Source organism: Adiantum capillus-veneris, chromosome 19 (assembly GCF_014529385.1).
Source record: "Adiantum capillus-veneris isolate H3 chromosome 19, ASM1452938v2, whole genome shotgun sequence".
NCBI classification, from domain to species: Eukaryota; Viridiplantae; Streptophyta; class Polypodiopsida; order Polypodiales; family Pteridaceae; genus Adiantum; species Adiantum capillus-veneris.
In genome coordinates, this window is record NC_140949.1 from 106,949,641 (window position 1) to 106,974,594 (window position 24,954).

Below are 24,954 nucleotides of genomic sequence, written 5' to 3' on the forward strand. Positions count from 1 at the left end.
CACATACACCAGATAGAGGTGGTTTTATAGGGCCTTCCAAATAAGAAAATACATTCTCATACACCTTCCACACCGTATTAAATGTGATGCACATCTTACAAGGACCTCTAATGTAGAAGGCCTTTGAACCACCCTCCAAATCAATAGTGACCTGCTAGATCAATTACACCTTTCCACCCACAATCACACGTTTACTTTTTGTCCTTACTTAAAATTCAAATGGTTGGCCCACCTAGAAACTTGTTAGAGGCTGGCTGGCATGTGGGAATGCTCAACTTTTGAATAGAGGGCCTTCCATGGCCATCTTAGGAACAATCACGGAAGCATTTTGCTTTTTTTTTTGCCAGTTTGCTTTTCAATGTGCTCCACACGCTATAAAGGTTTTTAACCGTGACATCGCAAACCCTGAATCAAAGCTTGCCAAGTGGCGGGAGCTGTGCAGAGGATTTCGTTACCATCGCTACTTATTGGCAGGGGCGCTATGAGGTCTGCTCTCTCTCTCTCTCTCTCTCTCTCTCTCTCTGTGTGTGTGTGTGTGTGTGTGTGTGTGTGTGTGTGTGTGTGTTGAGAGAGAGATTGTGGTTGTCGTGTCGAGAAGTCTACAAGCTGTTATGAAAGAAGATTGAACCTTTGAAGAGGTAATAATACCGACCAGGCAGAGCTTTCCAGATTATTGACATAGCTGGAGTTTTCACATGAGGGTTAATTTAGTGACATTGTGCCTAGTTAGACCTTTGGAAGAATTTTCTGTGTTAAGTTGAAAATGAAGAGGGTAGTTTGATGAAATTAACTTTTTTTTGGTAAGATCCTGGCGCCCCACAAATGCCATCATTAAAAGAAAGCTTAGGACATGGCAAGCCAAAGTGTGCCCAGAGGCTAACTGAAGCTATCAAGCAGAGTTTATCATGCAGTTTGTCAGTGTGTTTTCGTAACCATCTTCGATCACAATAGAAGGGTTGTAAACATTACTGGAAGCGAATACTTTATACACAGCAGAATCATTTTCTTGCACCAGGGAGAATTGGTGGCCCTTAGCCACCACAAGCAGCAGCTGGAGGCTAGTGTCAATGGTGAGCACAACTTCAGAAGTCTCAACCTTAGCACAGGGATGTAGAGTGTCTCCAATCCCGGATGAGGGCACATATAGCTGATGATATGAAGTGACCCCCTAGCCTGCTTTTACCACCAAACATGCAGCAGATCAGCCCAAAAATAGGGTACCCGAGAAAAAGAAGTTAGAACCGACTGGCTGTTAGGAGAATCAATAGGGGGAGAACTTCAGCAACCATTAATTCTAGCGAGAAAAAATCAGTAGGAGAGAAAATCGGTTAGAAGAAGAGAAAAGAACTTTTAAGGTCTTATGAACAATCCCAAGAGACCTCAAAGATCTATTCGACAAGTCTTGAGGTCAGGGATAGATAGAGGTGTCCAAAGTTGAGATGACAGGGTAATTGAGCCTCTCGGTTCTCAGTTCTCAGTTTCTCCCTCTCTTTAGATTCTGACATATACCTCTTTAAGTTTTACCTCCTGCCTTTGGCGGCTCCGATAGCTCCTACCAACCAATTGGTGGGAGTGAGGGAGGTTTTGTGCCTGTGCCCGGCCTTGAGCTAGTTATTTATCGCTTTCTTGGTGAGTGGCTTCTTACATCACATATAGCCTTGCAGTTGTGTGCTAAAACACGAGCTACCTTGTACACTGGCATAGGCATTGGATCCTTGTTTCTAAGTATTGTGTATACCAATGCCCATTTAGAGGGTATACTGGGAGTTTATAGGGGATTTTTGAGTTGTTGGTATGACTCAAACTTAATCTTGTAGACGCACTTGATATCAATGACCTTTTTCTTTTTTGGTCTTGGAACCAACTTCGGACTTCCAAGTGTCATTCCATTTTGGCTGTGAAAGGGCCTCCTCAATTGAAAGGGGTTCTGTGTCCTTGATAACTGAGGACATCAAGGAATAATTTACGTGTAGTAAGTCACCATTTGTCTCAACTTTGTGTAGCCATCAAGTTTGTGCGTGAGGTGGCCAATTTGGAGGAGAATCTACAACATAGGAATCTTGAAGAGTATCCATTATCCATCTGGGTAACTTGACATGTTTGCCCTCTCCCTTGGGAGCCATTGTCCTCATTAGCACCTTGATCTAAATGATCATCAGCTTCATCATCATCTGCAGAAAAAGAAGCTTTATTGCTGCTTTGTGGATTTCCACAAAGCGTTTGATAGTCCTACGAGAGAGGCTCTTTCGGCGATTTCAGAGTCTAAGGATACCATCACAAATGACATTGGCCATCTATGCTCTATATGAGAGAGTGACTGGAACATTTCGTTGTCTAGGCAGCATGTTAGAGTGTATTGCGAGTGTCACAAACTGCTGACGTGTCAAGCCACTGAAGAAATGGAGCTAACCTATAAATCCCGGCCAAGGAGCCTAAACCCTAGAAGAAGCAGTAGAAGAAGTTTTACCAACTTATAATGTCTTGCCGAGGGGCCTACTTTTAAAGAGAAATTCCAGCCAACTTGTGGGACCCCGTCCGATGGGGGCCTGACAACCTAAAGACAGTAATAAAGCTACACACACACACACACACACACACACACATAGTGTCGCAGTTGATGACGTGGCAAACAGTACGGAATCACGCAATTTATGCTTCTGTGCTGAAATAGCATCTGTACGGATTTCCAAATTTTGCGCTGACTACTGACGTGGCAGATTGTACGGATTTCCACAGTTTGCATTGGCAGCTTTTGGGACCAGATGCTTTTGAGTTTGAAGCTTTTCATGTAATTGCTTTTCAAGCCAAGGGCCTTTAATTATGTGTAGAGGGCTCATTCTCTGGCACTCTTCCGGGTGAAGGTGCAGAGCGTGAGTACTGGCATTGTACTGAGGTGTCGGGATTTCGCCCGATTCGGAATTCATGGGTGGATTCGTCTGATTTTGCGGGAGTCATCACCTGAATCCATGTGTGGGCCACAGAAAAAGGGATCGGATTTTTTTGGTGGAAGGAAAATTGATTGAGCTCTGACACCTTTGTAACAGACTTGGACACCCCAAGTCGAGGATCTGATATGACACACGAGAGAATCACTTAAAACACTTTACAATTTTAAATCAGAGTTCAATTTAGTCGACAGCGTAGTGTGAGAGTGTGCGTGTGCGGAAGCATGAGAGAGGAGAGGGAGAGAGAGAGAGAGAGTAGAACACAAACGCTAGATTCGGGGAAGAGGGGGCGATCAGCCCCCCTACTACCAGAGCATGAGACCGTACAATGCCAGATGAGATCTGTGATTTGTGGAAGTGGGTACACCCCTGGCCCCATATATAGGTGCCCAAGGGGAGGTAGGGCAATGCAGAGAAAACCCCACAACCCAACATAAAAATGAATATAGGGCGCCTGGACATAATGACGGCGGCCAACCCAGAAGTGGGCGGCTGGACAATGCAGCCTATATGCATATGCAAAGGGTGGCCAGCCCGGAGGCACACTAGCCGTACATGCATGCCCTAGACATGTGAAAGCAGTAGAGTGGTGACGTTGGCTGATCTAGCCCTTGGGAGGAGAACCTCATACAGGAAGGTGATGCACCCAGACCATGAAGAGTTGAGCTCTGATACCATGTGAGAGTGCGCGCGTGCGGAAGCGTGAGAGGAGAGGGAGAGAGATTGAACACAAACGCTAAATGTGGGGAAGAGTGGGCGATCATCCCCTTGACTACTAGAGCATGAGACCGTACAATGCGAGATGAGATCTGTGATCTGTGGAAGTGGGTACCCCCACTATCCCCATACATAGATGCCCAAGGGGTGGTAGAGCAATGGAGAGAGAACCCCACGACCCAGCATAAAAATGAATATAGGGCGCTCGAGAACATGGATTTCATTTTGATCTCCCGAGAACACAGAGTGGTTATGATGGTATCTGGACTGTTATTGACAGGTTTAACAAACAGGCTCATTTTATTCCAGTGAAGAAAACAGTCAAGCCGGATCACTTAGCGAGACTGTTTGTGGCCCAGACTTTCAGATTACATGGCATGCCTGAGACGATTGTCTCCGACAGGGACCCCAGATTTACGAGTTTGTTTTGGAAGGCAATTTGGGAGAACATTGACACGTGGTTGCAGTTCTCGTCATCGTTCCATCCGCAGACTGACGGGCAATCTGAGATTGCCAATTTAGTGATTCTAGATTTATTGAAGTCTTATATCTCGGATCAAAAGACTCAATGGGAAAAGTACTTACCTTTGGTGGAATTTGCCTACAATAACACGATACACTCTTCGACGGGGAAGGCGCCATTTGAGATTGTTGAAGGTGCTGCAAACGTTCCACCCTTCCTAAACACAAAAGATAAGATTTTTGAAGCAGATGAATATACGCGAGACTTAGATACCGCTTTTGCCAAGGTTCGCGAGGCTTTGCAGAAATCTCAAGAACGACAGAAAAAGGCAGCGGATCATGTGATGTCTAGTGATGTCCTGTGATGTCGTGTGATGTGATTGTCGGTTGGTACATGTGCTAGATGTGTGTTCCTAGTACGTAGGTACTAACAGTCAGTGTCTACTAAGACGGTTTATGGCCTCTCTGTTTTGCAGGCGTAATCGAGGGCGATTACAATGCTTTCAAGAGGGGGGTATGTCACAAAGTGATGACGTGTCTACACGAGAGACGAAACCCTAACTGCTGCTGAAACCCTAATTTCTGAAAATCCTAACCCTAAAACTTGCAAACCCTAAATCTGCCAGTAACCCTAACCCTAAAACCTGCAAACCCTATAACCTGCCAGAAACCCTAACCCTAATCCTAGGCAGCAGGGCTAAAATCCCGGAATTTGTGGAGGCATGCTGATGTGGCATCGTATGGCCAGGCCCAGAAAAAGCGGTTGAAATTGCGCTTACTTTTATGGCAGCTTTTGAGTTGCTTTTCTCTACGCAAATTATGAGAGAGAGAGAAAGAGAATCCCTTTTGCTTTTATTTTAGGCTTTTGATTTGAAGCTTTTGGGGCTTTGCTTTTGGCATCCCTTGTAAACAATAAAGAAGTGGTGAGGGCTCACACTCTGCAGAGCATCTGGACGCAGAGTCTGAGAGTGAGGCCCGAACCACTCTTGTACTTTGAACTGATTAATACAAAAAGAAATATCGAAAGGGGAGCCAGTCTTTGGGGCCAATATCTCTAGGCACGGAACTTCGTCGGGCCAGTGCAAATCTTTTGTGAACAAGTGGTTATTTGGTGCTGTCGCGATTGATTCTTGACTTGGAGTGTCCAAGTCTGCTACATGACTGTAGACGAAGTGGAAGCATTGAAGATGACTTTGTGTTGCTTTCGGCGCGGCCCAAAGAAGAAGACTTTGCAGACCTTTATGAAGTTCAACTATTGCATGATTTCACACATAAGAGTGGGCCGACGAAGAGTCCTTCACAGGATTCCAGACCCTATTGGCGATCTCCCTCGACGCCATACAGTTCGGTACCAGTACCTCACTTTGAAAAGGAGGGGATGTCACGTGACATATCCAACCCTATGTGTCCGTGGACAAGCTACAACATGACCAGGGTTCGGTTCAATCAAGTCAGTCTAGAATAGGAAGTGATTTGGCACTTTTGTGAGTCTGTTTGCAAACCGTGTATGTCCAGACACTTAGATTAGATGCATTTCCTCTGGTTGCACACAGTATGATCATCCATCAGAACCCATCAGGAGAATTTTTACAGTGCATAGATCTATTTTTCCTATTTTTGACATTTTTTACTTATTATTTTTAAGTGACTTTTGTTGGAAAGTAGGTAGGGCAAATTTACTAAGTTTGTATATAAGAAACCTAGCGCTAGCACTTTCTGGTAGAAGAGGCAGCAAGAGTACCTTACTCAACAGGCAACTTCTCAGCAGGACTAGAACAGCATGGCCTAGCGTTTTTGCAAGACAGATCAGCCTTGGCGTTTTTGCATTGCAGAGCAGCTTCGGCATCAGCAGACACAACATATCCACTTGACGACAGCAGATCAGCCCTAGCGTTAGTGGATTTCCACCAGCAGTAGATTTTCAGCCCTAGCGTTTTTGCATCAGCATCACACTTCAGTGTTTTGCAAATTCACCGCGACGGAACATCAAGAAACACCAGCGTTTTCAGTTTTCAGCAGTCAGTACCCGCAGTAGAACCCCCGAACCTCGCAGATCTTACCTTCCCGCATCAGATCCTCGCCGCACGGTCAGATCCCGCGAAGTTTGCAGATTCAGCCCGGAAAACGCAGATTTCAGCATCTGCGTTTTCAGCGCGTCGTCCTCGTACCATCGTCCTCGACATCGTCATCGACATATAGTCAAAATTCAACAGATACAAGATTTGCAGATTTCAGCCATTAGTGTTTTCAGATTTCAGCCAGTCTCGTCGTCGTCCTCATCGTCGGCAAGTCCAAGCATTGTAGAGATTTGTGCAATCATAAGTAGACCGCTCTCGCCATAGAGAGTGGGGCCTTCGGAGGAGGGTTTGACAACATCTCTGGTGTCATATTCTCTTCTCTCTAAATCTCTCAGTCTCAGCACCTTCATTCACAGTGTCTATTCACTTTGTTTGTGTCCATTGCACTCTCTCACTAAAGGAACGGAAGGCTCTCCCTTCCGTAAGTAAAAGGAACCCTTGAGCAGAGTTCGGAGCACTCATCTTGAGCAAAGTTCAACATTCACTTCCGCTGCACCTTACAACCCCCCTCTTGAAAGAATTGTAATCGCCCTTGGCTATGCCTGCAAAAACAGCCAGAGGATAGAAACTTTTCTCAGTAGACACTGACTCAATGTATCCATGCACTAGCATGTAGTTCACAAATCATATACTTAGTTCACCCTGAACATTGTGTTTCAATCATTCAATCTAGCCATCTCATCTCGTGCAAAACTCTTCATGCACCTAGATCCCTATGCAACTGTGCTCAAGGGTTCCTTTTACTTATGGAAGGGAGAGCCTTCCGTCCTTTAGTGAGAGAGTGCAAATGATCACAAACAAAGTGAATGACACTGTGAATGAAAGTACTGAGACTGAGAGATAGAGAGAGAAGAATACGACAACAAAATGTTGTCAAACCCCTCCAAGGGCCCCACTCTCTATGGCGAGAGAGGTCTATGCTATTGATTGCACAAATCTGGTACAATGGTCTAGATGCAATGGACTTGCCTACGATGTCGACGACAATGACGACGACGACGAGACAGCCTGAAATCTGAAAATGCTAGGGCTGAAATTTGCAAATCTGCTATTTGCTGAATTCTGACACTGTGTCGGCGAGGAGGGCGATGACAATGACGCGACGACGATGCGCTGAAAACGCAGATACAGAAATTTGGGAATAGCGGGCTGAAACTGAAAACATTGGCTGATCTAACTGTGCAGCGAGAATCTGCTGCAGGGAGGTGAGTTCTGTGAGGTTTGGGGCTACTGTTGCGGAGACTAAGGGCTGAAAACAGAGAATGCTAATGCTAGGGCTGGTTTTGTGTCACAAGATGGGCACCACTTGCCAATAGAAAAGAGCAGACTGAACAAACTTTTAGCACTTCAATAACAACTGAGCTAAAAGAGAGAGACGACACGAGACAGAGAGTGGAGAAATTCCACCCCAGAGAGTATTGGCCCCAAACCTTGGCGTCCCTTTCGGTATTTCTTTATATTGCATCAACTCAGTACAAGCCGGTACTTCAAACTCTGCACCTTCTCTAGGAAGCATGCCAGAGAATGAGCCCTAACCTCATATTCAAAGGCCCTTGGCCTAAAAAGCAATTTACACGAAAAGCTTTCAAGCTTAAAAGCTTCTGGTCCAAAAAGCAATGCCAAAAGCTGCCAGCGTAATTTACAAAAATCCGTACAGCCTGCCACGTCATCAGCTAGCACAAAACGCGGAAATCCGTACAGCCTGCATGTCATCATGCCAGTGCAATTTTCGGAAATCTGCCACGTCATCAGTTTTTGCGTGTGTGCGGGTCCTGCTTGATTTTAATCCTTTATGTCACTTGGGGCCCCATCGAACGGGGTCCCCATAAGTTGGTAGGAATTCTTCTTCTTTTACTTGTTCTTCTTAGGGTTTAGGCCCCTCGGCCCACCCTTGCAAGTTGGCTCCCTTCTTCAGGGCTTTGACACGTCAGCAGTTTGTTACATTTTGTTGCTGGGAATCTGCAAAACGCTGATGTGAATCTGCAAGTGCAAAAATGCCAGGTTGTTTTGTAATCTGCAAAAATGCTAGTGCTGATTTGATGTTGTTGAAAACGCCAGGGCTGATTTGCTGTAGATAAACATTGGTTGATCTTGATGGTTGGAAAACGATAGGTAGTCGTGCCGGTCTTGCTAAGAAGGTGTGTTGCAAGTGTAGGTACTTCTTCTGCCTCTTCTGCCAGAAAGTGCTAGCGCTAGGTTTCTTTTAAAGAGATCAATAAATTTGCCCTACTCATTGTCCCAACAAAGTCACTTATTAATAATAAGTGAAAAATGGCTAAAATAGGGAAAATGGGTTCTGTGCACTGTAAAATGGTCATGATGGCTATTGACTGTAATGCTGATGATCATGCTTGGTGCAACCAGAGGATATGCAACTACTCTAAGTGCCTGGACATGCACGGCCTGCGCACAGGCTCACAAAGGTGCCAGAGCACTTCCTAAGCTGACCTTAACCAGAGTTACCGGGGAATGCCCCCTAGCCCCGGCGTTCCGGGGGGCAGCTCCCTTCCCGAACGTTCCGGAATGGACGTTCCGGGTGGCCAGTGCAAACCGGAACGCCCCCCAAACGGCCAACGGCTACAAACAAATTTGGCAAAAATTGAAGTAAATGTTTGGGCCCCCTCCCCCTTTCTCTCCACAAGCTAATCCTCAAGGCTCAAGCTCTCTCCCTCTCACACTCTCAAGACTCACTCTCTCAAGGCTCAAGGCTTCAAGCCTTCAAGATCTCTTCCTCTCCCTCCTACTCTCTCAAATCTCTCCCTCTCCCTCTCTCTCTCTCTCTCTCTCTCTCTCTCTCGTCTCTCCCTCTCACTCTCTCAAGATCTCTCTCCCTCTCCCTCCGTCTCTCTCTCTCTCTCTCATCATCTAGTCATAGTAAGGTTGAATGGTCTTCAAAACGAATTTTTTGTGAGTATTAGAGTCAAAGGACTTCAATACTCCTTGTATTTAAACACAAGGAGCTAAAAAATGCACTATTTGGGTGTTTTTTATACCTCCCGTTCCGCGCCGTTCTCGTTCCGGGCCCCTAGCCGTTCCCCTGTTCCCCGGGGATCCCGTCGCTGTTCCCGTTCCGGTTTCGGGTAACTATGACCTAAACCCTGGACCTGAAGTAGCTTGTCCACATGCACATAGGGTTAGATGTGCACGTGACAATACAATTCCTAATTTTCTGCACTCGGCTCTTGCTTTCTGTTTCATAACCAATTTGACCTGAAGATGGATGGCCTCTCACAATTTAGAGTGAACCTCGTCAAGGGGGTAATTCTTCAAGTGATTTCACATATTTTGGGTCTTTGGAGTACTTGATCAATCTTTTCATACACGTGTCAGCTTGCAGTTGACGTTTGTACTCTGCTCTATTGAGACTCCTCACTCGAAATTTGCCAAAACCTCCATAGGTTTCTTCTATTCCCACACTGGGACTTAGCTTTTCTTCATCTTCCTGTAGACTAACCATCGGAGGACTAACCATCGGAGGGGAGTCGTTTCTGCAAGATTCTCCGCGAGAAACCATGTGTGCTACAGAAAGGATCGGAAACTCCGTCGAAGAAGAATCGGTTGAGCTTTGAAACCATTGTTATAGGCTTGGACACTCCAAGCGAGAAATCAATAGCAACACACGAACAAAATTTGCACATAACTGAACTTTTGAGAGAGAGAGAGAGAGCTGCACATAACTGAACTTTTGAGAGAGAGAGAGAGAGCTGCACATAACTGAACTTTTGAGAGAGAGAGAGAGAGAGAGAGAGAGAGAGAGAGAGAGAGAGAGAGAGAGAGAGATGAGATGAGATGAGATGAAATGATATATTAACGTCTTCAAAAGGCCAAAATGACCTATGAGACCATCAGATACAAAGTGGTGAATCTAAAACAATGTATGAAGTGCAGGTACAAAAAGTACTGAATGTAAAAAATGAAAACTGAAAATGAAGTGTGAAATGTGAAATGTGAAAATGTAGAATAGGCCCTCAATGACACTCTGGGTGTCGTGCTAGAATGCCTCTGATCCTCTGCTGGAGTCTCCGTCGATGGAGTGTGCTTCTGTGTCTCGGTCGTGGTCGTCTCGATCTCCTGAGCTCAATCGCCTTGTCAATGAGGGTGCCTCTGGTATGAATGTGGGTACAACCCTGTGCTGGCGGTTGGTCTCCTGGCTCCCTCGATCCAAAGAAGTCTGTGATCTGTCTCTGTGACTGTCGTACTCAATGTCTCTCGGCAGACTATCTCTATGTCGATGTAGCTCAAGTAGATATAAGCCAAGGCATCTCTGATCCTGATACCTCGTGACTCTATCTAGGGGTCCAAAACCCTCCCTGAATAACCAATGGAAGCGCCCTTGTATCTCATAATACACAGTGCAGTGGCATATGTAGTGTAGCTTTGTCTCTGGCTCTCTATCGCATAGTTGGCATATCCTAGACTCCAGTGGTATCCCTCTGAATCTACTCGTCTCAATCTCCAGCTGGTGTGAGGATGTGCGAATCTGACCAATAGCACATCGCAGACCATGAGACAAATGAGTGTCCATGTAGCTCGGAAGAATCACAAACCCATCTCCCGAAAGTTGGAGAAGATGCTCTTTGTAGAAAGCCATCTTCGTGCCCAAATCCTGCATCGGCTCTACCCATGTCCTCTTGGTGTCCAACTGTATAAGATCCTGGCGAATGAGTCTAGTGATCTCCGTCCGTGTGACTGGCAGGGAGGGTGCATCTAGGGAATACTAAAAAGGAGGCAATCTATTATGCTGAAACCATGCCTCTAAAACCATGAGGTCATCTACGCATACCAACATGATGCGTCTCCCTGCATCGCTAACTGGCTAGAGGACTCAAGAGCCAATCTAGTATATCTGCCTCTATGTGTATCCCATAGACTGTGCATAAAGGACACTGATCTGGTAAGAGCCTCAATCTCTATAGGAGGGGCGGCTACCTCCGCTCGAATAATCGCATGTGGTACGGAGGCCTTGGCTCTAATCATCCGGGATATCATAAATACCAAGGGTCTCTCCATGCTCCTCCAACCGTCATGATTCACAGATGGTCCCCAAACCTGGACCCCATAAAGCATAGCTGAAGCAACCAAAGTATCAAAGAGCCATAGCTTTGTTCGTGGTTCTTGAAACTGAACCTGCGAACACATCCTCACTAGCCCTCCCAATGCCGCATAGGCTTTGGACAGTCTAGTCTCTGCTGCTCTCCTCAGAGTAAACTTCGGTCCCGTGAATACCACCCCCAGATATGTATATTCATTTGTATACTCCACAATGTCCTGACCATATACGAGTGTAGGTGCCGATCTCTTGACCCACTGTCGTGTGGTGTTAAACACCATAACCTTGGTTTTACCAAGGTTCACAGACAATCCACTATCCTCTGCAAAGCTGTGCAATGCATCCAACTGTCTCTGCATGCCCTCTGGTGATTCTGATATCAACACAATATCATCAGCATATAATAATAAAGGGATCCATGTCCCTGCTAGCTGAGCGCCTCTGTCGCCCTCTCTGTCAATGTAGTCAGAGACCTCATCTACATACATACCAAAAAGTGTAGGGGACAAAGGACACCCCTGTTTCACTCCCAATAGTGGAATGAACAATGTCAAAAATCCCCTCAAGAGTGCGTACCTGGCCAGTCACTGAGCCGCATAAAGCCATGATCCCCCATATGATCTTTGTGGGTACTCCCAACTTCAGTAGCCTGCGCATCAATCTGGCCCTCGGCACTGTGTCAAATGCTTTGCGGAAGTCCACAAAGCAACAATACATCCGTCTCCCATGTGCCCGACCCTCCCCAATAATGGCTCTGAGTGTTAGAATATGGTCCAAAGTGGAGAAACCCCTCCTGAATCCAGCCTGTCCTGCTGCTCGTATGCCCTCATTTTCTGCCCACTCACTCAGTTGCTGTTCAAGAATGGATGCATACAACCGTGCCAATGTGTGCCCTATCATAATAGTACGGTAGTTCCCTGGCACTGTGGGGTCTCCTACCTTGAAGAGAGGTACAATAGTAGATAATCTCCAAGACTCCGGTAGGCCCTCACACATGACATGGTTAAACAACCGCGCAAGAACCTCTGACAGTAAATCTCTAGCATGTATCAAGTGCTCTACCACCAAACCATCATGATCATATGCTCTCCTAGTCCTCATCCTGTCAATGGCGTTCTTCACCATCTCAGTGGTAAAGAAAGTACGGCTGGACATGGCTCTAGAGGGTCTTGTAATGGTGGTTGCCCAGGTACTGTATATAATGATGCTGCATACTGACCCCAAATCTCGGGAGAAGTAATCACTGGAGGAGGTGAGTGCTCATGGAAGAGACGCCAGGCCTCACCTGAATCTTGACTCGAAAAGAGCTGATACAAATCACGTTCCATCGGGGCTAAAAAGGCCCGCTTCTTCCGTCGCACTAAACGCTGAAGGGCAATCCGAGATTGTCTATATGTAATGACTCCAAGTATAAGTTCGCTCTGAATCTGAACTCTCATCTCTTTGCACTCCTCATCATACCAACTATTCTGAGGCATGTTCCCTGAACGTCTTCTCTGATCTAGTTGAGTGTGTGGGTATGCCTCTGCTGCTGCCCCATGCAAGATCTCCGTCAATAGAGTGGTGATCTCCTCCACGGTATATACAGGCTCGGCTGCCCACATCCGCTTGTAAATCTCCTCCACATAAACTGAGTCCATCTCTGGTGTAAAAGTATACCGTGTGTGTGCAATCCTCCGTGGTGTCTGAGAGGCACTATACTGAGAGAGAGAGAGAAGGGGAGTCCACATGAAATAGCAAAGTTCCGTCCCCCGATGCACTAGCCCCAAAGACTGGTGCCCCTTCTTTATTATTGCCTAGCAAAGGTACAACTCCCCGGCGTGGTGTCCCCTTTGCTCAATAGAAGTTCAATTATTTGCAGATTTTGTTCATGTGTTGCTATTGATTTCTTGCTTGGAGTGTCCAAGCCTGCAACAATTAGACTTAGGAGACTAGAACAATGTTGATTGATTGCTTAATTGAACGAATAAAACTGAGTACAATAGGCTTCCTTTATAGGAGAGCAAGAGACATGAACGAGCAGTCATGACCAATGACGAATAGACATGTCCTTTGGATGAATGGACGTGTCTTTAAGCGAATAGTTGCAACCATTGCGTGAAGGGACATGATTAGTTGTTGAAAGGGTGTGGTTTTTGATGAAGAGGTGTCTTTAGGACGAAGAGTCCCCTTGGCTGGTCACTCTTTACATCTGCAACTAGAATTAGCAAGGGGAGAGGATCATACATACGAATGCGTCACAATCGTGACAATCTATTCCATTTAAAATAAAACCCATGTCAAATCAAAGTTAGCCGCTTGTCAAAGAACTCTTGAAGGAGGTTGGGGTACTACTGCATGTCTTCATTGGTTTGCCAAGTAGAATTTGATTCATCCACTTGACAAGAAATTCTGCTGTGATTTTTCTTCTTGTTTCTTTCTAATAAATCAAGGCTCTTTTCTAGGAACAAGAATGATGTGTTTATCTTCAAATTCTGGCACATAAGAAAGTCTGCAACAAAAGAATCTCCTTAAAATTAATGTTTGGGCCATGAAATGTGACAAGTTGCAAGGTTGGAATGGGTTCTCTCTCTTTTAAAATTGTGACAATTTGATCATATTATATCAACTTTGTCCTCGTATCTAGTACGTATTCAGTACAAATGCTTTTACTGCTATTTAGCTGATTGTTTGTGTGGTGTGGAGGGATAAGCAATCATTTTGTGGTTCTCATGCAAATGAAGTGTAATAAGTAGCGTTCATGTGTCCATAAAAATAGAATGCCTTTGCTTTGGATGGGGATGACATGAAACGGATTCGTTTCTTTGTTCTATTAAATTGGGATAATGTCATTTCAATGTTTATTCTAAGAAATCCTTTTTCTCTTACAGAATTTGTTCATGCCAGTAGCATTTTGACTTTTCTACTGTGGGGTATTCCTAAGGATCTGATATGAGCACGTTTGGACTTTCTGATGAACTCGTGCCAGCTCCAATCAATGGTGTTTGCAATGAAGGACTAGTAAGGATACTAAGAGATTTTCTTTTGGCCAAGTACAAGAAGGATGACAACCTATGCTGTGAAATTCAAGAGGTGTTCTTGACCTTTTAAATTGTCGCTCTATTCAATTGAAAACAAGTTTTAATAATTGCAGGTCTTAGATTCTTTGTCAGTGGGATCTTGAATGATGATTGGACCTCTCAAGAGAGCTTTCGTAATGTGCTGAGATTCTTAGAGCATTCTTTATGAAACATCTACATCATTGTCAATGGATCTGTGACCTTCTACCTGGGTTCAAAGATGAGGTCTTGTCAAAGTTTGGTCTTAGATTACACACGCACGCGGGCACGTGCATGCGCGCGCGCGCGCACACACACACACACACACACACACACACACACACACACACACACACACACACACACACACGTGTGTGTGCTTGCGCACACACACATACACAAAGAAAGAAAGAAAGAAAGCTTTATTAACGTCTTCTACAGGCCGAAGTCGGCCTATGAGACAAAACCATATACATTTATGTATCCTCTGGATATCCAAAAAAGGATGAAAGTGCTGAAAATAAAAAATGAGACGAACTGCTAGAGGTGGCTATGATAATCTCGTAAGAGGTGGGGTGAGTACATGTGTATGTATAAGGAGGGGATGAAGCTCTATCTCTATTGGATGTGAAACTATATGCTTAAGGAGTACAACCATGATATGAGAAACTAGCTCCATCCAATACCAAACTGGGGGTGTAGGATATCATGCTGCATGCATAGGTGGATAAGGCAAGAAAAGCCCCTGTAGTATAGCAGCAGGGTTGGAGAATGCTTGCTGTTTATCTCTTTGTCTGGCTGCTCATACTGTGTCCGAATCTGGTGAATCTCTCTTTGGTGTGCTCATCGAACACGATATCCCACCGCTCTAGGCCGTCTCTTGGATCCGACCTCATCTGCTTGTTGTAGTGTAACTCCCCTCGGTGCGGTAATGACAGGTGGTACCGGAGTCGCTTGATGGAAAAAATATGTAAGCTTAGACTGTCTACCTCCAATAGGTGATTGTAGTAGCAGATCTCTTTGTCATTGAATCTCAAGGAGGAAGCACCCCAACTGTTTCTGATCTCTAGAATCCATGAGCTCTTTGAGTGTGGGCTATCCAGTAAATAAGGCATTGTAGTGACTCTGTATGTCTAGATAAAACATACTGTCTAAAAAAGAGCCTCCACTAGCATGGGTGGTGCGGCTAGCACTGGTCTTATGGTGTCATGTGGCACTGAGGGTTTCTTGCGTATCAAGCAGGATAGCATAATGATCTGTGGTCTCTCAACCTGTGTCCACCAGGACCTAGTAAGGCCCGGTTTTAAACTGGTGCTTCATACATGAGAGCTGGGTGACTAGTTTGTTGAAGAGCTCCCCCTTGGTTTGGGGCTCTTGAAAATGTGCTAAGTGGCATCCGCACTCTAGCATCACAAGTGCCGCATATCCTTGTGTGATCCTATGTCTGGCTGCACTTGAATTGTCTTATAGTAATAAAAGTGATCCCTAGGTATACAATGACCTCCACTCGCCCGCTTGCTAGTGTAAAACATTGTGAAGTTTTCGTCCGAGTTACGACCAGTTGATATTGTGCTAATTCTTTCTATCTTTCGTGGTGCGAATGCCCTATCAACTATAGGCCATTGAGCATCTCTTGCTGTACACAGTATACAACCACCTTTTCTACCAGAGAGAGAGAGAGAGAGAGAGAGAGAGAGAGAGAGAGATTATTATCGTCCTTGGAGGTCAAATATGACCTATGGGACCAATGTACATGTGATGTAATATGTGTATGGCTGATGAGTGACTCTCGATGCTCCAAAATTGTGGTGATGAGGGTCGCAATGGAGAGCCCGCACTGTTGCTGGGAGAGGAGAGTGTGTAGACCTAAGTCATGGTTAAAAATGTGAGAGAAACAAGTTTTGATGTGACCAAAAGCTGAGCACTCTAGTAGTGTGTGGTACGTAGACTCTCGAACTTGGAGTGAGCATAATGTGCACAATCGATTTGACTCTTCTCCATTGCCCCAACGCCCTGGATGGCTGCGATAGTGCGTATCATTGACAAGGGGATAGGCTCAAGCATGTAAGGGTGAGTATGGTTTCCTCTTCCAGCGAAGAACATGGTCTTGTAGTTGGGGGAATATGGGTGGTGTAATGTATGAAGCGTGACCCACCGGATTTCTCCCAAGCCGTAATACATTGGTGTTGGGGAAAAGCTTCATTCACTTGGGAGTCAATTGAGGCATCATATAGCAAATTGAGGCATCGTGTAGCAAGTGTAATGCATCCCGTCTTCCAAACCACTTCTTTATGTCTTGCATCCATCCCGTGCTCAAGATCTTGCTTTTGTGCGTCTTTTTAACTTTTTTTCTTTCTTACCATGCAGTTGTAGGAAGTCGATGTGAGGGATTTTGACGCATCTTTATCATGTACTCCACAACCCTTTCCATGCCCATAACCTCAATCGAAATGATGAGCGCGCGGCGGTGTGTGCAAGTGAAAGAGAACGCGAGGAAGTGCAGTGTGTGTGCAGAGAGGGGAGGTGAAGGCCAGCAAGAGAGGAAGCGCCAGTAGAAGAAGAGGGAGAGAGAGAGCTCACGTTTTTGGGGAAAACTCAATAAGTGAGTTTTGGGTTTTCCCACTTTTATTATAAGTGACCTCTAAAAAACGTGTCCAGAATCTGGACAAAGTATAAAAATGTACAAAAAGAGGTTATTTAGGCCTTTAACCTAACAACCTCCCACTTAAAGGCATAAATGACGCCTTTAAGTTAACCAACTCCCACCAGCTGTATGCAATGCTCATGTTGAGCCTTAGCAAGACTCTTGGTGAGAACATCTGCAGGGTTATCCTGTGTGTGAATCTTAGTCAAGGTGACTAGACCATCCTCCAATACCTGTCGTATGAAGTGGTATCGCACATCAATGTGCTTTGTCCGTGCATGAAACATGGCATTCTTGGCCAAATAGACAGCACTCTGGCTATCACATCCCAAGACAGGAGTACTAGCAGGCATACCAAGCTCTTTGACAAGTCTGCCCAACCATATGGCCTCTTTAGAAGCTTCAGTGGCTGAAATATATTCAGCCTCAGTAGTACTCAATGCCACATTGTTCTGCAATCGTGAACACCAAGAGACAACACCACCAACAATAGCAAACACATAGCCACTAGTGGACTTCCTGGTATCCAAGTCACTTGCCATATCTGCATCACAATAGCCCTGCAACTTCAGGTCACTTTTGCCATAGCATATACACCTAGATTGTGTACCTGACAAGTATCTCAGAATGCATTTCACAGCTTCCCAATGTGCTTTGCCGGGATTGGACATGTATCTACTAACAAATCCCACCGCATGGGCAATGTCAGGACGAGTGGCAGCCATAGCATACATAAGAGAACCACAAGCTGATGCATATGGGATTCCCTTCATAGCATTCACTACCACGTCATCCTTTGGGCAATCGGCTTTGCTAAGTTTTGTGTGTGGAGGTAAAGGTACTCCAAGTGACTTAGCTTCAGCCATGTTAAACCTGTCAAGTACTTTAGCTATGTACTTTTCTTGAGATAAGAAGAGCAATTTCAGCTTTCTATCTCTCTTGATTCTCATGCCCAAGATGTGCTCAGCATCACCTAAATCCTTCATTGCAAAAGCTGAATTCAGCTGACGTTTAAGAGCATCAATGGTAGACTTATGCTTCCCAGCAATCAACATATCATCTACATATAGCACAAGGATTATAGGACTTCCATCATTATCCTTCTTTGTATACAAACAATGGTCTGAATGGCTACGTTTAAAGCCTTGAGACAGCATAAAAGTATCAAACTTTTTGTACCACGGACGTGATGACTGCCTCAAACCATAGAGTGCCCTTCTTAGTTTGCATACAAGTTCCTTTCTATCAGGAACTACAAAACCCTCAGGTTGCTTCATGTAGATATCTTCATCAATGTTACCATGAAGAAAAGCTATTTTTACATCCATTTGATTCAATTCTAATGTCAAGCACTGCAACGAGAGCAAAAAGGACACGCAATGTCGTAAGCTTTACAACAGGAGAAAAGATCTCTTGAAAGTCAATCCCCTCTTTCTGTGCATACCCTTTGGCAACTAACCTTGCTTTAAACTTGGGCTTTCCATCAACACATTTGACCTTGTAAACCCATTTGTTAGGAAGAGCCTTTCTTCCTTTAGGCAATGACACAAGATCCCAAGTATTGTTTGCATGCAAAGATTTGATTTCCTCTTGCATCGCAAGCTCCCACTTATTGCTTAACTCACATGATTTTGCTTCTTTATATGTAAGAGGCTCACCCTCATGTGTCAACATAACATGATGCAAAGAGGGGTCAAAGCGCTGTATCAACCTTCTGACACGAGTAGACCTGCGTACCCAATGATCTACATTCTCAGGCACAGGTTCTACATCAGGAGGCAACTCATTTTCAGCATGCTCATGCTGCTGAAAATCATTTTCAGCCATGACAGGTGGCTGTCCATCCTCATTTGGAGCATCTAAATCATGTCCTACCTCTTCTGGCTCAAGGTTAATCGGCTGATTATCAATTTCAGCTTGCGGTAATGCATCCTGAGGCTCTTTTTCAACATCAATAGGTGGCAAGAGAGGTTGAAATTTGACCGATCTCTTGTCAATTTCATAAGATGTAGCATTTTTCAGCAATTTAGCCTCATTGAACACTATATCTCGGCTGCGCACAACCCTGTTAAACTGAGGCAACCATATCCTGTAGCCCATTTCACCCTCTTCCCCATAACCTAGGAAGAGTCCTTGGATGGACTTGGCATCTAGCTTTGTCCTCAAGTCATTACGAACATGGACAAAAGCCTCGCAGCCAAACACTCTCAAATGATCATAAGAGGCAGGTTTGCCAGACCAAACCTCCTATGGAATGTCATTTTTCAGCGTATTGTTAGGAGAGCAATTGCATACATGAACTGCAGTTTTCAAAGCCTCTCCCCAAAACCCATGAGGGAGATTAGCCGTGGACAACATGCAACGCACTCTCTCACATAAAGTACGGTTATACCTCTCAGCCACACCATTAGAAGATGGATTATAAGGGGCTGTCAACTCCCTTTTAATCCCATATTCTTCGCAATAACGCTGAAATTCAGCAGACGTGTATTCCCCCCCATTGTCAGATCTCATACATTTAAGCTTACTACCCTTTTGCGTGCTCACAAAAGCATGAAACCTCTTAAATGCATTAAATGTCTCACTCTTATTCTTTAACAAATATGCCCAACCTTTCCTAGTGCAATCATCAATGAATGTAACAAAGTATAATGCACCACCAAAAGACTTAACAGGCATTGAACATACATCGGAGTGAATTAAATCAAGAGCATTAGCTTTGCGCGAGACACCAGAATAATAAGAAGACTTCTTTTGTTTACCATACAAACAGTCATTACAAAAATCTAACTTGGTGCCCTTTACATCAACCCTCTTCAAAGAGGAGAGCACATCAAGTCCCTTCTGGCTCATATGGCCAAGTCTTTTGTGCCACAACTCCAAATGAGAAGCAACTTCGGCCACTGCAAGAAACTTGCCAGGCAAAGCTTTGCCATGTAAATAGTACAATGTACCACTCTTGTATCCCTTGACAATGAGCATTGATCCCTTAAACAACTTCCATGAACCCCCAGCAAAAATGGTTGTATAACCCTGTACATCCATCTGGCCAACAAAAAATACTCTTCTTGATGCCTGGTACATACCTTACATCTTTAAGCATAAACTCTTGGCCATTGTTTAATGCCAAGCGCACAATGCCCATTCCTTCAATGTCACAAGCATGGTTATTCCCAAGGTAAACCTTGCCATACTTGCCTGCATGATAAGAAGCAAAACACTCCACAGATGGAGTCATATGAAATGAGGCACCCGAGTCTACTATCCAAGACTGTGTAAGGCCATCATTTGCACTTAGCAATGCATCAATGACATCTCTACGTGAGATAAGCATGTCTTCTGCATTTGCTACAACAAAATCTGAGGGGCATGAAGCTGCAACCAAGATCTCCTCACTGTCGGATAACTCTGTGATAACCACACTAGAGGATACATTGACAGTCTGCAAATCCTTGGAGGAGGTACCTGCTGATTTTTCCCCTTTCTTATCCTCTGTCTTCTTCTTCTCTTGTGATTTCTTCTTTCTTTCTTGCTCTTTCTTGAAATACCTGCAATCTGGCTTCTTATGGCCTTTTCTGCCACACTGGTAACAAGTCACATCCTTATCCCTAGACTTGCTTTTGCTCCTGTTTTGATTCTTGGTACTTGTATTTTGCTTCTGAATTCTGCCTCTCGCATTGTAAGCAGAACTGCCACCTTCCCCACCACTAGACTTGCGTCTAATTTCCTCATTTAAGATGGAGCCTCGCACTCCATCATATGTGAGGTTGGGGCTATTACTCAAAGAAACCACAAGCGTTTCCCAAGAGTTTGGCAAAGTCATCAACAAAAATATGGCTTTCAACTTGTCATCAAAAGGTTGAAGCCCAGTATCCTGTAGCTGACTCATAACACTGGTGAAAGCACTTAAGTGCTCAGAAGCCGACTTGGCTTCGTCAAGCATCATGTTTACTAGTTTGCGCATCAAATGCACCTGATTCACAGGGGTGGCATTCTCATAAGTGACCTTCAACTTATGCCAAATTGCATGTGCACTGTCCAAGCCCTTTATGTCCACCAGAATGTCATCGGTCACAGCCATTTTGATATAGGCCTTTGTCCTCTTGTTGAGCTTGGCCCAATCCTCATCCGGCATATCCACAGGCTTTACAACCAAAAGGGCGTCCTCACAATCCTTGAGGAACAAAATCCCCTGCATCCTGTCCTGCCATAGGTCGAAACCTGTACTGTCAAATCGCTTGATTTCCATCAAGCTCTTGGCATCAGACGACGAGGAAGTAGAGGCCATTTGCACGGATAAAAATGCAGCAGAAAGTGTCTACACAAAATCTGAAAATTTCCAGTGATCACAATGTACCGCACGTTGCATACAATGTGCTGAAAATTTCAGCAATTAACAAGTATCCCCAATGCGTATTTGCATAAACCCACAAAAGGCGTACATAAACCTCAATTTGTGTACATAAAAACAGTCCAATTCTGAATTTTCTGCAAATTTACTGTTTTGGCGCATCAATTTGCATCAAATGGACTTGTTTTGAGTGGGAAAAGCAAGGGGCATTCACGAGAATCGATTTAGAACACCTGCGTTTTGCTGTTTTGACCTATAATTTTTTGATTTTTACATGTTTTGACCTAATTTCAGCCTTTTTTAGGCTGTTTTGGGAACCCTAATCACCCTATGTGACACCGGAAGCAAGGGGCTTCGCGATGAAAGCGGAAATTTGACGCGAGAGAAGCCTTACACCTGCTGTCCAGCCTCCTGCGCAAAGCTTCTGAAACCCTAATCTGGCTCTGATACCAGTTGATGAGCGCTCGGCGGTGTGTGCAAGTGAAAGAGCACGCGAGGAAGTGTAGTGTGTGTGCAGAGAGGGGAGGCGAAGGCTAGCAAGAGAGGAAGCGCTAGCAGAAGAAGAGGGAGAGAGAGAGAGCTCACGTTTTTGTGGAAAACTCAATAAGTGAGTTTTGGGTTTTCCCACTTTTATTATAAGTGACCTTTAAAAAATGTGTCCAGGTTCAATATGAACTTGGACAAAGTATAAAAATGTACAAAAAGAGGTTATTTAGGCCTTTAATCCAACACGGAAGAGATCTGGACTCAAGAGGTAGGAGCATATATGGTTTTTGTGTCTTAACTTGGAGAAAGTTTGTAAGAAACGCTTTTGGACATTCTTAACTCTTTCCAAGTAGACTTTGAGATGCTCCTGCCCCACACTTCAACTCCATAAAGAAGAACCGGTGTCACCAATGTGTCACAAAGGTATTCCTTGAGAACCCAATACTTGATGTTTCCTGCATTACACATGTTCTCAAATGCATAGTACGCACTCTTTCTTGCTTCCAAACGACGCATAGCACATTCATGCCACGTGTGATTGACCGGAACCTTAAGGCCAAGGTACTTAAAGCTCTCAACAACTTCAAGTGTCTCATGTTGTACACAATGCATGGCTTCTCCTTATGGTTGGTTTTCACAAGCATAACCTTTGTTTTGGATTAATTCACAATCAAATCACTATGCAAACAAAAGTTCTCAAGGAAAACCATAAGCTTTTGTATCTCAAGAGCCTTGTACACCTTGGCAAAAGTAGTATCCAGGTATAGATAATACTGATGTGCTTCAAAAATCTTATCCTGGGTCTGGGGAATTCTTTGATCGACCAGTTGATTCCCTTTTCCTTTCTATCCTTGTGCCTTGGAACCTGTGGGTAGGTTTGCTAGGTTCCCATGTCCATTGGCACATCAGTCTCAATCATCGGAACCCTAAGACGCACTATCATTTGATCCCCTTTCTCTGGAATCCTCTGATGAACTTGCATCTGGTTTCCTTAGTTCGTCGGAACCTTCGCATGTGCTACCATCTAATTCTGCAGATTCTTGTGATGCATTGTCATCTGGTTCACCAAATTCATTCTTTCACTCATAAAGTCTTGCCCTGTTCAAATGAATACTATTGTGTCCGTAGGATAAGTCAATGAGCCGGAATGCATTCCAAATTGTTGCTTAGCATGTCCCATAAGTCTCTAAATGGAGTCAGACTTCTGATTTAGACAATAGTCTCAAATCTCTTTGGCAAACCATTGCAAAACCGCTCAATCTGGTCTCTTTGGCAAATAAGTATCCCAAAACCTCTGGCAGTAGTCATCCAATGTATCTTTTTTAGTCATTCTCAATTACCTCAAATGGTGCCTTCCCCGTCGAAGAATGAACTTGTGTTGTTGTAGACAAACTCTACCAAGGGCAAATACTTTTCCCATTGAGTCTTCTTGTTAGGTGCAACGGAATGATTATTTGCGCTTTGCTCAAGATGAGTGCTCCGAACTGTGCTCAAGGTTCCTTTTGTTCTTATGGAAGGGAGACCCTTCCGTTCTTAATGAGAGAATGCTATGATCACAAACAAAGTGAATGGACACTGTGCATGCAAGTGTATGAGACTGAGAAATCGAGAGAAGAGAGATATGACACCAGAGACGTTGTAAAACCCTCCTCCGAAGGCCCCACTCTCGTCGGCGAGAGTGGTCTACTTATTGATTGCACAAAGTGGTACAATGACGATGCAATGGACTGATGCAATCTGGGACTATGCCGATGACGACGACGACTTTAGGCTGGAAATCTGTGGTCTTCTAACTGCTGAATTTCGTGGCTGTTTCGGTGGCTGAAAATGACTTTTGGCAGCGTTTTCGAGGGCTGAAAATGGGGGTCTTCTGCAACCAACTAGGGCTGAATCTGCTGCTGTTGTGGAATGCTGAAAACGTTGAACATCTGCAGTCTTCCTACTGCTGAATTCTGACTCTATGTTGATGACGCTGTCGATGACGACGATGCGACGACGACGCGCTGAAAAGGCAGATGCTGAAATCTGCGTTTTCCGGGCTGAAGCTGTAAACCTTGTGGAAACTGACTGTGCGGCGAGGAACTGCTACGGGAAGGTGAGATGTGAGGTTCGAGACTTGATCTACGGTGTCTAACTGCTGAAAACTGAAAACGTTGGTCCTAGGGCTGATTCTGTCGCGATAGATCTGCAAAACGCTGAGGTTGCTGGCAGATGCAAAAACGCTAGGGCTGGTTCCTGTCTTCTGCTGCTGCCGGTTGCCTTGCAATGCAAATCGCTAGGCTGATCTGCTGTGGTCTTGTCGCCAGGGATCTGCAAGAGCAAAACACTGGCTGATCTGCGGTGTCTTGTCCAAAAACGCTAGCCAAGCTGCTGTGGAGCAAAAACGCTAGAAGTCCTTGGGGTCCTGCTGAGAAGTTGCCTGTTGAGCAAGGTGCTCCTGCTGCCTCTTCTGCCACATAGTGCTAGCTCTAGTTTTTGCTTATATACAAACTTAGCAAAATTGCCCTACCTACTTTTGTTGGAAAGTCACTTAAATGAATAAGTGAAAAATGTCAAAAATAGGGAAAATAGGCTAAATGCACTGGAAAATTCCCGTGACTGAATCTGATGGATTGTGAAGGGAATACTGATGATCATGCTGTGTGCAACCAGAGGATATGCATCTATACTAAGTGACTGAGCATGCACGGTCTACGAATAGACTCACAAAAGTGCCAGATCACTTCTAATCTAGACTGACTGGACGGACTGAACGCTGATCATGCTGTAGCTTGTCTACGGACACATAGGGTTGGATGTGTCATGTGACATCCCCTCCTTTTCAAAGTGAGGTACTGGTACCGAACTGTATGGCGTCGAGGGTGATCGCCAATAGCATCCGGAATCTTGGAAGGGACTCTCCGCCGGCCCACTCTGAAGTGTGGGTCGTGCGGTACTTGAACTTCATAAAGGTCTGCAACGCTTGCTTCTCTGGGCCGCGCCGAAAGCGACACAAAGTTTTTTGTGGCTCCTTCGATGTTTCAACTTCGTCTAGAGTCATGCTTTTTTCTTCTTCAAGAATCTCCATGGCTGAAAATTCCTAAAACCATTTCCAACACAAAACCATGAACATACCTATTCCATGTAAAGTGAGTGGAAAAAATCTTGGCTTTATCAAAGACTGTGCATGCAATGTAGATGAAC

General features: G+C 44.7%; 1 protein-coding gene across 4 annotated transcripts in view; it reads left to right on the forward strand.

Moving 5' to 3' along the window:
• The first annotated feature begins 328 nt into the window (after positions 1-328).
• Positions 329-24,954, forward strand: part of LOC147434613 (dual specificity protein phosphatase 1B-like) — a 71,079-nt gene continuing 46,453 nt past the window's right edge. For 2 of the 4 annotated variants that reach the window (XM_086491066.1, XM_086491068.1), the window contains exons 1-2: positions 330-486; positions 14,123-14,324. In XM_086491066.1, the coding sequence (XP_086347192.1) occupies positions 14,184-14,324 (141 nt within the window). In that variant the 5' untranslated portion in view covers positions 330-486; positions 14,123-14,183. The other 2 variants (XM_086491069.1, XM_086491067.1) reach the window with 2 other exon arrangements.